Source organism: Eulemur rufifrons, chromosome 8 (assembly GCF_041146395.1).
Source record: "Eulemur rufifrons isolate Redbay chromosome 8, OSU_ERuf_1, whole genome shotgun sequence".
NCBI classification, from domain to species: Eukaryota; Metazoa; Chordata; class Mammalia; order Primates; family Lemuridae; genus Eulemur; species Eulemur rufifrons.
Window position 1 is genome coordinate 57,258,364 of NC_090990.1, and position 15,901 is coordinate 57,274,264.

Sequence of the window (15,901 nt, forward strand, 5' to 3'; positions counted from 1 at the left end):
TACACCTCAAGCCTAAAACACTATTTCTGAATTTCAGTTCTTTATTTCCAATACATAGCTGATATCTCTCCATCAATATCCTGCCTCAAATAAACATGAACGAACTCATACTTCTGCCCAAATTCTTTAAATGCTGCCATTTCTGTTAAATAAGTTATTAACCCAGTTATACATGTTCAAAATATTAGAGGAATATATCCTCACTTATTCTTCTCCTCCTACATTCAATCAGTTTAAAAAAAAATCCCGTCAAGTCTTTGCACTGTCTGCCATTTGTGATACCATTGTTGATTGCAGGACTATGGAATCAAGACAGACCTGTTGAAATCCCAGCTTTATGACTCACTATCTGTCTGATATTGGGTAAGTTCCTAAACCTCACTATACTTCATTTTCTTCTGTGAAATGAGAGTAATATTTTTCCATATGAAATGATAAAGATATTAATATTTTTTTCAGAAAGGCATTCCCCATCCACCCTAGCTAATGTAGACCAAATCTCCACCCCTTTCTGCCTGTGTTAGTGCCTGATTTTATTTTCTTTAGCAACTAACACTGTCTAATGTTCTATGGTTGTTTTCTTTTTGTTTTTGTTTTCAGCTTATATATTTTCTGTGTCTTTCCACTGGACTTAACGAGGGAAAGAACTTTGTCAGTATTACCACTGAATGTTGAAGATCCAGAATAATCCCTTTCGTATATTAGGTACTCAGTACATATTTGATGAAAGAATGATGGAATAAAACATATAAAGTACCACAGTGGCTTTCACTGAACAAGTTTCTGTCCTCTACACCTTCTTCTTTCTTCTTTGCCACTGCTATCTCCCTATATCAACCCTATCACATCATTTCTGACCTATAGTAATTGATCTCCTGCTCTCATTTGTCTTCTAACACTCATTAATCTCCTAGCAATATTTCGGACTGATTGCCTTTTAAAAACTTTATCAATACCATTTATTCACAGAGCACCTACTATGAGAGAACCATTCTAATTTTCCTACTCAAATAACTTCAGTTAATCTTCATTGTATTTAAGAAGTCTAAACTTCTTAGCAGGTCATCCAAGTTCTTTCTCAATACCCATCCCCCAATTTTCCATTACTTCCTTAAATGAACTTCAGGCATTTTGATTGTCCTTAAAGTGGTCATGCATGTTCCCACCTTTGATTGCACCATACCACACTACTGGAATATCTAAATGAAATTCTTACTTTAGAATGCAGGTTAAGACATTAGACTTAATACTGCCTCATTTAAAAAAAATTAAAATTATTATTCCAAAATTATCACCAAAAAAACTAAGTTTATTAAACTATTATAAAGTCATTAATATACTCATAATTTTTAAAGAATTATATGCAGTAATAAAATTCTTCCAACTTTGTAATTTTCAGCCTTCCCTTGCATAATCACTGTTTAATGTACATATGCCCTTTCAGATGTAATCACTGCTCAAAATGATTTTCTTCCTTAAATTTTCTACACATATATACATAAATTTTTATCACATGTGAATTTATATATATTTAGAACATATTATAAACAGTGCTCTGCAATATATATATATTTTATTTACTATCTCTTATACCTATTTTTTCTAACAGCTGCAAATTAACCCCCCTTTTGAACTCTTATATGATTTATTTGTTCTAACATTCATATGTCATAAAGAATGTTTTTCTTATATTTTTACCTATAATTTAAGCATTCTGCAACCTCTGACTACGTATCAAGTTTTCCCAAACACTTCTTCCAATATTTTATAAATCAACAGATAATGATGGTTGAACTGAATAATTTATCTTCTCCCAACAACAGTCTATCTAAATTGTTCTTTAAGGCACTCAAAAAATAATCAGATATTTCCAAATGAGTCATTCATATACCAAAACCTGAATTAATTAGAGATCTACTTTCAATTTAAAAAATAAAAATTTGTTTCTCGACAATTTTATCCTTTTACACTCAATTTTTTATGCAATAGACATACAAACTTTTAGAAATTTTCAGATATAAAACTATTACTAATATATTTACTGGTTGGTAATATTTTATATAATTAATACAAAAATACTAAAGAGTTTATATAACTTAGATAGGTCTCATAAGGTAAAGTTTTACTTCTATAAAATTTACTTAAAATGAAATCCTAATGAAGCCAATTACCTTTCTTAAAGCGGGGCAGAAATTAAAGAAAAGTCGGTGGTTACATGTTTGAAATCTTTCAGGAAGGTGCCAGTTCTGAATGATTTCTTCATCAGAAATCACATGATAATCCAGTGCTTTGAGAGGCCATATACTGTTAACAAGAACATGTCTATATCCTTTCTTTAAACTTACTGGGCAATCAAACATAGTGAGGGCAATGAGGTTTGGACAGGCAGATAACACACATATATTTTTTAACTTTGAAAATCCATTGTCATGAAGATAGAGGAGTTTCAGGTTCTTCAATCCACTCCAAAATTTGGTATCTGGTAGATTCTTTATCTGAAATATTATTAAAAATATTTTAAATTCCAATATTAATTACTTTTCTATAAATAGCATGGAAAATGGTAAAACATTATACATCTTCTAAAATTCAGTATTTCCCAAATTACATGTTATTAATAAGCAAAAAAAGCATTTTTAATTATCCAAATGATGACTGGAGGAAACACATACACTGGTCATCGGGAATCAAGTTATCATTATTAGTGTAATGAAATGCATAATCATATATATTTTGTTCAGTGAAAATTCCTTTGTATTAGGTTGACTGTTTAAATTTTTCTAAAATACTTTACTTAAATAAAGAATGAAGGAGTCAAAAGGTTTTTTGCTGTTGTTGTTGTTTTGTTTTTGTATTTTTTTTAGACAAAGTCTAGTGGTGTTGTCTGGGCTAGAGTGTAGTGGTGTCATCATGGCTTACAGCAGCCAGCCTCAAACTCTTGGGCCCAAGGGATCCTCCTGCTTCAGCTTCCCAAGTAGCTGGGACTACAGGAACATGCCACCCTGCACAGCTGAAGAAGTATTCTTAATCCAGACTACAGATTTAAAAAGTAAAATATACCAAATCATGTCTTATGTGTTTTTATTTAAATTTTTTTATTTACATTTAAAATTCTGCATTTATATACATTTTATATATTTTTCATTTATTTTTAAATTTTGTTTATATTTTAGATAAAAGACTGACAGAAATATTGCAAAGAGATAACATGTTTATTATATTTAAATTTAATTTACATGCAAGTATCTGAAATACCTATTGTTACCTGATTTCCATGGAGATCAAGTTTGATTAATTTGATACAACTTTGAAGTGGATGAATATCTGTAATGAAATTGTTTGAGAAGATGCATACTCTAAGAGATATACAAGACTGCAGATTTTCCATAGATTTTAAATGAAGGCCACTGAACTTCATAAAAACAAAATCTTTTTGGTCTTCTATTATGTTTTCATTATAGTGACTCCATTCTTCATGACTGGTTAGCTCTTCTGTGATTGTTCCATGAAACATCTAGGAAAGATGAGAAACTGCTTTCAAAAATTTTTTCAACTTTTAAAAATCTGAGAACAAACAAAAATTTGCCAAGAAATAGTGAGAATAAAAATGGGTAGAAAAGTTGAAATTAAAGAAATATATCTAATTCTCATAGAACTACTTTTTATCCCAAAGTATCTTAAATATCTAAGATTTCTATAACTACTACTCAGAATGTTATCATTGCCCTCATCAATCAACTAATTAGTAAGAGAAGAAAATTTCATCTTTCATAGAATAATTAACTTGAAATTCAGTGAAGTAGCTGAGATAAAATATCACATCTAGACAAGACAACTAACAACAAACTATACCTTGCATAGCTGGTATAATAATTTTGCTTAAAAGACACTGTTAAATAAAGGAATGCACTGAATAATGAACAAGTAAGGAGAGTGATAATCTTTGTCATAATCTTTGCCAGAGAGGCTGAAAAATGTAGATTAGATGAAATTCAGGCTTTCAGCTGTCATCAACAATATTCGTTTCTTAAACAGATGATTTGTCATTACATTATTTTTATGTTCAATCAGGCAATTAGGATACAGAATCTAAGCTTTAAAATTTGATTATTTAAATTTATCTACAACTTTTGTATCAAAGTTTTTTATATAATTTTTATATAATTTTATTGCATTTATCATATATATGACTTTTCCCATATTATGGGTAATTTCAGCTTTCATAAAAGGTAAGTCAATGATACTTGAGAAGAGAATTACAAGTTCAAGTGGTCTATTTAGAGGCATGTTGTAAGATTAACCACCTTCCCTATTGGAAGTATCAATTTCTACCATTGCAGGTAAACTGAACCAGTATAATTCAAATGAGAATAAATGTGAAAAGCCACATAAACTCTTGCACTCATTCAGGACATTGACTACTTTTTATATCCTGGCCAAGGCCTAAAACTATAATTCTCAAAACTCTAAGTATAACACAAGGAATTAGTTAAAAGGTAGATGTCTGGGCCTCATCTTATAACTGCTATATCAGAATCTCTAGGCTAAAGGGCCATGAATCTATAATTTAACAGGCAATTCATAAACACTTTGAGAAAGATTAGCCTAAACTACAGGTAAACAAGTCTTCCAAATATAAAGATCCAGATATGGAATAGATACGAATGAACTTTTACAAACTAAACTCATTAAGCTCTATTAGGTCCTAGAATGTAGGGCAATATTCATACTGCATCCCATCATTTGGACTCCCTAACTAGAAAATACCTTAAGAAGTCTTCTCTCAGGCTCTCCTTTCAAAGACCTATTTCTCCATTTTGGCCTAAAGATAGGCTAACTCCAGAACAGTTTATAATAAGGGCTTAGGAGAGACCATATCTAGGGTACACCGGGAAGTTTCGAGACAGACAATTGGGTGCCGCAAAAGTTTCTTTTTTGAAGCCAATAACTATTCTGCAGGAAACCTGTAAAGTGAGTCATACACCAAAGAAATGTGTCATTTATTTTATGATCATGTGATCTTTTAAATTAGTAAACTTTTTTTGGGCAGGGGTTGTTACCAGAAAAATTGAGTGGAAAAAACAAGAGTCCCCTTATACTACCTCATGCTTCTCCAACCCCTACCGTTCTCCCTCTATTATTAAAATCTTGTGTAAATGTGGTATATTTGATACAATTAATAAACCAATATTAATACATTATTAAGTAAAGTCCATAGTCTACATTAGGGTTCACTCGTTTTGTTGTAAATTCTATAGATTTGAAAAATATATGACATATCCATCATTATTGTATCATGCAGAACCATTATTGTTTCATTCCCTAAAAGTCCCTGGTGCTCCTCCCTGCTTCCCTACCTTCTAGCCCGACAACCACTTATCTTTTTAATGTCACCATACTTTTACCTTTTCCAGAATGTCATATTGTAGACATACAATATGTACTCTTTTCATATTGGCTCCTGTCACTAAGTAATAATATGCATTTGAGGTTCCTCCATGTCTTTACAAAAATAGCTTATTTTTTAAAAACACTGAATAATATTCCATTGTACGGATGTACCAGCTTATTTACCCATTCACCTATTGAAGATAACTTAGCTGCTTCAACTTTGCACAATTATGAACAAAGCTGCTAAAAACATTTGTGTACAGGCTTATTTGTGGACATAAATTTTCAACTCATTTGAGTAAATGCCAGGTTTACTTGCTGGATCATAGGGTAAGAGTATGTTTCATTTTGTAAGAAACTGCCATTGTCTTCCAAAGTGTTTAGGCCATTTGCATTCACACTAGCAATGAATGAGAGGTCCTATTGCTCCACAAACTTTCCAGTACTTGATGGGGTCAGGGTTTTGGATTTTGGCCATTCTTAATATGTGTGCAGTGGTATCCCATCTTAATTTGCAATGCCCTAATGATATATGATGTTGAGCAATATATATCATTCACATGCTTATTTGCCATCTATGTATCTTCTTTGGTAAAGTGCCTGTTCAGAACTTTTGTCCATTTTTTTGATTGGGTTGTTTTCTTATTGTCGATCTTAAGAGTTCTTTGTATTATTCTGGATACCACTCCTTTATTAGGTATGTGTTTTGTAAAGATTTTCTGCCAGTTTCTGGCTTAATTTTTCATTTTCTTAATTTTCTGTTCTTTTGTAGCTCATAAACTCTCAACAAAACCTTTGGATAACCAACACCCCTCAACATGGAAGATCAGAGATCCCATTTCTTCACATAAAACTAAAGGTGACTTTATACTTTTCATCACTGCATCAGTACACAAATTTTATATATATACACAAAGTTATATATATAATTATATATAGCTATATATAAATACATATTTATGTATATTTTGGGTGCATATATATACACACACAAAATCTTTTTATTTCAAACCATTTGTTTTTCATACTGATTATTCCATCTCTAAGTTTATTTTGAAATTTCTTTGTAGAAAATATTATCTTCTTTCTGGCATTTATTTTCAGGGATTTTAAACAGTGCTATTCAATCACAAAGGTATGGAATCAACCTAAGCGCCCATCAATTGATGAGTGGATTAAAAAAATGTAGTGTATATACCTACTATGGAGTACTGCTCAAAGATAAGAAAATGAAATAATGTCTTCTGCAGCAATTGAATAGAACTAGAGGCCATTACCATAAATGAAGTAACTCAGGGACAGAAAAAATAAATACCAGATGTTCCCAGTTATAAATGGGAGCTAAACTATGGCTAAACAAGGGCACATAGAGTGGTATAATGCACATAGGGAACTCACAGAGGGGATGATGAGAGGGCATGAGGGATGAAGAATTAACTGTAGGGAACAACGTATACTACCTGGGTGACGGGGTATACCAAAAGCCCAGAATCTACCACTATATAATATATATGTAATGAAATTCAATGTGTAGCCCCAGAATCTATTAAAATAATAAAAAAAGTGTTTTTAACTAAGTACAGTTATTAATGTCTGTGGATTCATCAATCAGCAATTATTTATTTTACATTTTCTGGATTAATGTCTATATGCCATCTGAACACATCAATGATCTACTACTGGTATCATTCAAAAATTGAATTTTTTCTATTTTCTTTAGTTAGACAAACTAAATAATTTTACAAAATGAGAGGTTCTGCACTTATTTGAAGCATTCAAACTTTACCTATTAGATGAATAACCTTGTCGGTAGCTTTGTGACATTAATACTGTTATAACCAACATCTTAAAATAATGTCCCCTTTCCACAAAATTCTTAAGTATGTTCAAATTTTTTCTACATAAAATGAGTAACGTATAATTGAGGAAAAATACAAGTTCCCCACAACACAAAGAGGCACACTGTGTTGTGCTAGCTTGGAGTGCTCAACAAAATTGTTATAAAACAGATTAAGCAAACACCTAAAGATAGTTACAAGGCAAAAGAGATGTGCCTCAGCACTTTCTTGAGGCAGAGGCGACCAACGTAAACCAGACTTGACTGCTTTAGAATTGCTTTAGCTGACCTATAATATCCTTTAGCTAATTCTAATACTAAAATCTCTGCCTAGTGGAAAATTATAGTGTCATTAACATAACATAGGTTATATGAAGGTACATGATTGTACTGTGTATGCTTGATTTGTTTCAATATGAACATGTGATGATACAAATAAGAGCTCTGCATCACTCACTGGAAAGAGATTTAAGGCAACACCACAGGTAAACAGTGTGGGTTTAACTCTAGGAAGAAGAATAACTCCTGCTCTGCCCAGGACTGAAAGTTCAAGGAACTGTGCAAGAAATAAATAGCTGGAGAAGTGAATGTGTGGGAAACTCCTGTGCAAGGAGTAAAGAGCCAAAAAAACTTCTGCATGTGAAAGATTATTTACACAAATGAATGCCTTGTGTAAATAATCTCTAATAAACTCATCTAACTCACCAACCTGGACTTGTCTGAGTCATTCTTTGGTCTCTGGGCTCTATCTTAGTTTGGGGGGCAGTTTTTCTATATTGTTCTGAGATTTTCCCGAGACACTGATAAGGGAATTAGTTTGATTGCCATTCTTACTTTACATGAAAACTTCTAATAAATAAGACATATAGTCTGAGGAAGAAAAGAATTACTGTGTCACACAAATCCAAATTTGAGATAATCTTCGTGATATTATAATACTTAATGAGATGCCTTTTTTCTCCATTTTGTCCAGCAGTTTACATTTCAACTTTAATCAAAAAGATGCTTACTTTAAGAAAAAAAAATTGTTGTAAGAATTAAATACTAGTGTGATTAAAGGGATATTAAATCCAAATTTGAGATAATCTTCATGATATTACTTAGTGCAATGCATTTTCCCTATTTGTATAACTATTTTTAGCTTTGATTAAAGATGACTATTATGATAAAAAAATCTTTATGAATGAAATACAAGGGTTATTAAGTTGACTCACAGGGTTCATGGCTTCAGAAATTAAAAAAAAACTGTTTCCTAATTCTTTTAAAAATGTTTTAAAGCAAATCCCATGGGAAAAATTGAATTAACTGTGGTAAAGAAAAATAGGTAGTATTGAAATGTTACTTTTTATTTAACGAGTAAAATTATAAATAATTCAGAAGTTTGGCTTCTTAATTAACAAAATATCTAAACTCCAACTCAAGATATGACACTTCTTAGCATAACTCTCTTTGGCAAATCACTGCCTAGCTGACTTTTAGTCATTATTTAGATTTTGGTTCCATGTCCACATCTCCAATTTAGTGATTATATATTTATTTATTATTAATGTTCCTCTTCCCTACTAAAACATGCCTGTTGAGAACAGAAAACTTGTTTTATAGTTAGCTATATTTTTTTAAATTTTAGCATGGGACCTAGAACTAAGTCAGATTTCAATAAACATCTAACTAACATTGGCTGAAGCTTCAGTCTTATGGACCTCAATTGAACTGCCACAACCAAGATGGTTCATTCCTATGTCTGATGCTTTGGCAAGGACAGCTGGAAGGTCAGATTCAGCTGGAATGCTGAAACAACTAGGCCTTTGTCTCTGTACTGTCTCAAGGCCTTTCCATCTTGACCTGGCCTCTCCATGTCATCTATCCATGTTTGTCTGCAATAGGGCAGCCAGACTTTCTAAATGCTTGACTCAGGGCTGCCAAAAGCACAGAAGCAGAACCTGCTGGCTTTCTTAAGGTTATCACTGCACTGGTAAAGCATCTACTCACCCTCAGCCACATTCTATTGGTTAGAACAAGTTTTTTCGATTTTTCAAGAAGTTTGTAAGTTAGGTGAGTAAAAATGAACTGAAATATAAGTTGTTCTGAGCTTGGTGATCTCCAGAAAGTTATGTACCCTGTGTCTTGGTTTCCTCATCTGTAAATTGAGGATAATAATGGCACTTAATTCACAGAACTCTTAAGTGGACAAAATGAGTTGACATAAATGCTTCAAAACAGTGTCTGGCACTTAGCAAGCCCTATAAAGTGTATTACTAACTAAGATAAATACCTAGTTCAATTACCAATTTAAGATAGAATGTATAGGCCAGGTGCGGTGGCTCACATCTGTAATCCTAGCCCTCTGGGAGGCCGAGGCAGGAGGATTGCTCAAGGTCAGGAGTTCGAGACCAGTCTGAGCAAGAGCAAGACCCCATCTCTACTAAAAATAGAAAGAAATTATCTGGACAACTAAAAATACACATAGAAAAAAATTAGCCAGGCATGGTGGCACATGCCTGTAGTCCCAGCTACTCAGGAGGCTGAGGCAGTAGGATTGCTTAAGCCCAAGAGTTTGAGGTTGCTGTGAGCTAGGCTGACACCATGGCACTCTAGCCTGGGCAACAGAGTGGGACTGTGTCTCAAAAAAAAAAAAAAAAAAAAAGATAGAATGTACACTTCAAAAAGTAAATCAAGGGACTTGAGGTTTCCAATATAACATGAAAGGACCTTATACGTTAAGAAGCTGAACAAACTGAACATCAGTTCTACTAAGATTTGCCAGAGAAGTGAGTTCACAGCCAAATTGCTGCTCCCAAATTGGAGTGACAGACAGGTAGATAGATATAGAGATTCATCAGAACCAAACAGAGATATGGCAGAGATACTGGAATGATCAGACTGGGAATTAAAAACAACTGTGATTAATATGCTAAGAGTTCTAATGGAAAAAACAGACAACATGCAAGAATGAATGGATAATGTAAGTGGAGAGATTTCCCAAGAAAGAATTAAAAAGAAATGTAAGAGATCAAAAATGCTATAATAGAAATGAAGAATGCCTTTGATGGGCTCATTGGTAGACTGCATATGGCTAAGCAATCTCTGAGTTTGAGGATATATCAATAAAAACTTTCAAGACTGAAAAGCAAAGAGGAAAAAAATTGAAAAGAAAAAAAATAAACAGAACAAAATATTCCCAAAACGTGGGACAACTTCAAAAGGTGTAATGTAGGTGAAATGCAAATATTAGAAGAAAGAAACAAACTGAAGCAATATTTGAAGGAACAATGACTGAGAATTTCCTCAAACTAATGTCAAACACCAAACCACATATCCAGCAAGCGAAGAGAACATCAGTAGGATAAATGTCAAAAACAAAACAAAAACAAAAACCCACACCTAAGCATATCATATTCAAACTTCAAAAAATCAAAGATAAAAAAAAAACTTGAAAGAAGCCAGAGGAAAAAAATACATCTTACCTATAAAGAATCAAAGATAAGAATTATATTTGACTGCTCAGAAACCATGAAGGCAGAAGAGAGTAGAGTGAAATATTTAAAGTGTTGAGAAAAAAAATCCCACCAACCTAGAATTCTGTACCATGCAAAATTATTCTTCAAAAGTGAAGGAGAAATAAAGACCTTCTCAGACAAAAATTGAGGGAATTTATTACCAGTAGACTTGCCTTACAAGAAACCTTAAATGCAGTTCTTCAGAGAGAAGGAAAATGATACAGATCAGAAACTCAGATCTACATAAAGGAAAAGCATTGGGAAAGGAAAAAGTGGAGATAAAATAAAAATCTCTTATTTTTCGTATTCTTAATTGAACTAACAGATATCAGTTTGTCCAAAATAATAATGGCAACTGTATTTAATTGATATCTATCAATTACTTCATCTAACAATAGCAGAATACACCTTCTTTTCAAGCTCACATGGAACATTCATTCACCAAGAGAGATGACATTCTGGGCCATAAAACATATATTAACAAATTTAAAAGAATAGAAATAATACAATGTCTGCTCTCATATCACAATGAAATAAAACTAAATATCAATAATAGAAAGGTGGAAAATTCCAAAATACTTGGGATATTAAACAACACACTTCTAAATAATACATGTGTCAAAGAAGAAATTTTGAGAAATTTTAAAATAAAACTAATAAAAATGAAGTATACAACTTACCAAAATTCATGGGATGAAGTGAAAGCAGTGCTTAGCATGGAATGCACACATTAGAAAAGAATAAAGATCTAAAAATAATCTAGGCTTCCATCTTAAGGAAACAGAAAAACAAGAGCAAATTAAATCCAAAGTAAACAGAAGAAAAGTAAATAATAAATACAGTAAGTGAATTTTGAAAAAATTATAATTCTTGATTATATTTTCAAACATTGCATGGGGGGCTATTTTGTCATTATCTCATTCCAGAAGGCTCCATAAAGATGTATAGGCTCTATAAAAATTAAATACTTTACCCAGGTTACATGAAGTTTCTTTTATGATAAAAAGCAGGCAACGAACTACTAACCTGCCTTTCAGAGCTTTAGTGAAGGGGGAGGGGCTTCCCGAATACTCTCTGTGGTTCCCTTTTACCATATAATAATAAATCTTACTCCAAAGTAAGATCTCTTCCTTATCTGTCAGGGCATTCAAAAGTTATCTTAATGCTCCAATACCAAATCTCATCCCAAGTGCCTAAAAACATATTTTTTTATTCTTCTTAACTGGCTTTGTTTTGTATGTATTCAATTTTTTAAACTATTCCCAATTGATTTTTTACTTGGTGTGATATGAATTCTAAAATAAATTAGTCTCATTAGCATTCTTTCCCATACATTACATTAATTTATATTGATGTTCTATATTACATTAATATGTACCTCTACGAACATTTATTTGCCAGTATATAAACAACCTTAATATTTTTTTTTGAATTCCACAATAGAACATTATAATATGATACCAAGTTATTGCTATCAAAAGGAAAAATTAACATATGATTAATAAATTATAGGAATATATATAGTTTATTTTCATTAAAAAACGAGTATTCTACATTCAGAATACAAAGTATGTTTGACTTACTCAGACTGTTCAGTTAAATAATCTGTCATGTTTTCCAAACATTTTGGACAAGTGTGGATTTTTCATATTTTGTTTTAAACTACCTCATGCAGTCTTTTAGGATTTTTATTGCACATGAGAATAATTAGAAAAACACAAAGGCCCAGGTCCCACAGCACATCTTCTGAATCATTTTGCTGCAGCTATGGGACGAGGTGATTCTACTGCCCACCATGAGAAGCTAAAAACCACTGCAATTGGTATCTTCTCCTCTACTTAGTTAAAAGCCTGCTTACCAATTGCTGCCAATTTTAAATATGACCACGGAAGAGGTCATATTTAAAATTGGCTTTGTTCATTTTAGACTTTGATAATTTTACAATTACTTTGTGGAATGTACACACAGATTATAAATTATCAAGTTCAAATAATATAATGTTCAAAAAGCAAATTTAGTTTAAGTATAGCAACACATTACAGAAAGCATCAAGGCCCTAATTACAGCTTCAAAAAATTCTGCAGTTAAAAATCAGTACCATTATCATCAAACCTTCCCTTAGTTTTGTTATCTACTAAAGTGCTAATTTTTAAATTATCATACATTGTTAATCACAATAAATAACCCATGTCTATAAAATACAATGTAAGTCAATTATAAATGTCATCTTTACTCCCATCTTTTTCCATTAAAAAAAACAGTAGCACACACACGAAGTAGAATCATGTTATAATTAATAAGTAAATTAAATACTGAGAAATTCTGTGTATTTCCTTTCCAAATATAATACATAATAAATATTGAAAATAAATTGTTCCAAAAAATGTTTTGTTGACTTAACACTCATTTACTTACATTTTTAGATACTGGGAATGCAAATACATTTTTAAGTAAAAATTAGCATATCATTAAGTATTAGATTTGATGGTCTATATGCAAATAACTTATTTCATAAGCATTAACTATATTATTAAATAAATAGAATTCTGAATACTGGACTCCAGAATTATCACAATAGCTGCCAACATATCTGCATGTAAATTAAAATCACAAAAAAGAAGAAAAATTAAGTTTTATTTTTTAGAAGTCTAACTCTAAGGGTACTAATCAGTAATATTTTACACATTGTGGTTGCCAACTTTATTTTCAGTTTAGAATGTCTGCAACATATTAAGCCCATCTCTATTAACAAAACAAAGCAATTATATTTTAAAAATACTTTTTATTTGGATAACAGATTTATTGAGTCAATTCTGTTTTGAAGAAGAATTGCTATGATTTTATATCACAGAAAAAAATATATTTTAAAAATTAAGGAGAGGAGATTCTAATAGAAGAGACAGACTAGTACATGTCTGCTGGCAAATGAAAATAAAACATAGTGGGTTTATAAATTAATATAAATAACCCTGATAGTTTGAAACATTACATTTTCATGGCATATTCCACATGTTTTCAAATGACATAAAAAGTCATTTAGAACAAGGAATCAGGATTCATTTGTAATAATCACTTTTTTTTCTTCAATTTTATTAGCTTTATAAAATTTATTAATAGAAGGCTGCATATTTCTGTTCAGGAAAAAAAGCTTCCATGAGACACCATTTTTCAACTTTCTTTTTATTCCACCCTAGACTTAAAAAGCAAAGCATAAACCTAAAAAAACTAAAAGGTGGTAAGCCAGAAGATAGATATAGAACAATCAAAACATCCACAGAAAAACATCTGTACAGAAATCACAAGCTCTTAATAAGGAAAGTTTGGCACAACAAATACTTCTAGCCCAAACAATCCTTGGTTAGAAATTAAAAAAACAGATTTTCCATCTCCTAAAATTAAGCCATTAATATATTTCTATTCAATGTAATACAGATTATATTACACTAATTAAAATTTATTATAGTTCTTGACTCAACTAATTTAGATGCTTCAACCACTTGCCCTCTCCCTGTCCTCTCCCTCCCCAAAATACTCATGCTGCTATCTGGATCGAGTAGATTATGATTATACTACCTAGGGAATTCCATTTAAAAAAAATCTACAGAAAACTAAGAGAGAAAATAAAACAGAAGTTTGGGGCTGGGGGTGGGGGGTGTTTTTCCCTGCACTACAGAAAGGTGAGAGGAAGTGAGGGTTCCTTCAACAGAGCACAGTGAGAAAAATATATTTAAGAAGTAAGTTGGGGCCCAGGCCTGATGGTTCACACCTGTAACCCTAGCACTCTGGGAAGCCTAGGCAGAAGTATCACTTGCGCTCAGGAGTTCAAGACCAGACTGAGCAAGAGTGACACCCTGTCTCTATGTAAAATAGAAAAAATTAGCAGGGATGGTGGTACGTGCCTGTAGTCCCAAGCTACTCGGGAGACTGAGGCAGGCAGATGGCTTGAGCCCAGGAGTTTGAGGTTGCTGTGAGCTAGGCTGATGCCCCCGTACTTTAGTCCGGCAACAGAGCAAGGCTCTGTCCACCCCCTACAAAACAAATAAATAAATAAATAAATACATAAGTTGAGAACAGGCTAGCTGAGTAAATAAATTCAATTAAATAAAAAAACTGTAAAAAGAGAATGTTTCCTTTTGCAGCATTTCAGGAAGAGTAGAAGGAGGAAGCAGGTTAAACAGAGAGATGAAGCCAAGTATTGGAAACTAGCATAGGCCTACCTAGCATGGCCTGATCATGTCATATACCATGAGCTCCATGGTCCATAATCCAGGGCCCTCTTCATCTGGCTTCAACTTCTTCAGACACAGAAGATGAGAATATTAAAATGTGTTTCTCTACAACTTCTAGCACAACAGTATTAGTTATGTATATAGTAATAAAAAAACAATTTAACTGGCATCAGCTGCAAATGGGAAAAAGACACCTTATTGATGGAAATGTTCTAAACCTAGATTGCAGTAATGGTTGCTCAACTCAGGAAATTTACTAAAAATCATTAAATTGTTCACTTAAAACAAGTGAAGTTAATGGCAAATAAAGTTGTTTAAAAAAAATCTCACTGTTTTTTTATGACAGCTCTTCTTTAAGAGAAAAAAAAGCCCAAATGCCTCCACAGAATATTTCAATTCTTCAACTTATTATAGCCCAGTTTGTTTAACAGCCTTGTTTAAATGTGGAATACAAAATTAAACACATTATTTCCAGTGTGTTTGATTTGTACAGAATTAATGGGCCTACTACTAGCTGGATTGGTGTATTTTACTCTGGTAAAATAATATTCGTAAATACCTGGAAAATACTCTGTGGTAAATACTGCGATAACAAAATAACACTCTGGTAGTTTAAGATTATTTAAACAATCATAACATAGTTTTATTATATAAAATATAAAGTAATAAACTGCCTTGATTTTTTATCCCGAACAATCAACTGACAAGGAAATTTACTCCTGGATTGTATTTTTTCTGATTTTTTATTTAAAAATTAACAATAAAAATTTAAGAAAAGAAAGAAAAGACGGAGAACAAAAACCATAGGTCTTATGGCATATTTACTTCTAGCATATTTTATGTGAGTAATGTAGTCATATTGGGAAAAAATAATATCTGTTTCTATGGCCATCCTTCCCAGGTCCAAGAAATACTCTATTTAATACTCTATGTGACAGCCTATTACA

The 15,901-nt window shown here is 32.1% G+C and overlaps 1 protein-coding gene across 1 annotated transcript in view; it reads right to left on the reverse strand.

Moving 5' to 3' along the window:
• Positions 1-15,901, reverse strand: part of LRRIQ3 (leucine rich repeats and IQ motif containing 3) — a 134,606-nt gene that overhangs the window by 116,776 nt on the left and 1,929 nt on the right. Inside the window, exons 2-3 of the mRNA XM_069478076.1 lie at positions 3,266-3,514; positions 2,172-2,495 (exon numbers count right to left, since the gene is read on the reverse strand). Of these exons, the coding sequence (XP_069334177.1) occupies positions 2,172-2,495; positions 3,266-3,514 (573 nt within the window). The remainder of the gene's footprint in view (positions 1-2,171; positions 2,496-3,265; positions 3,515-15,901) is intronic.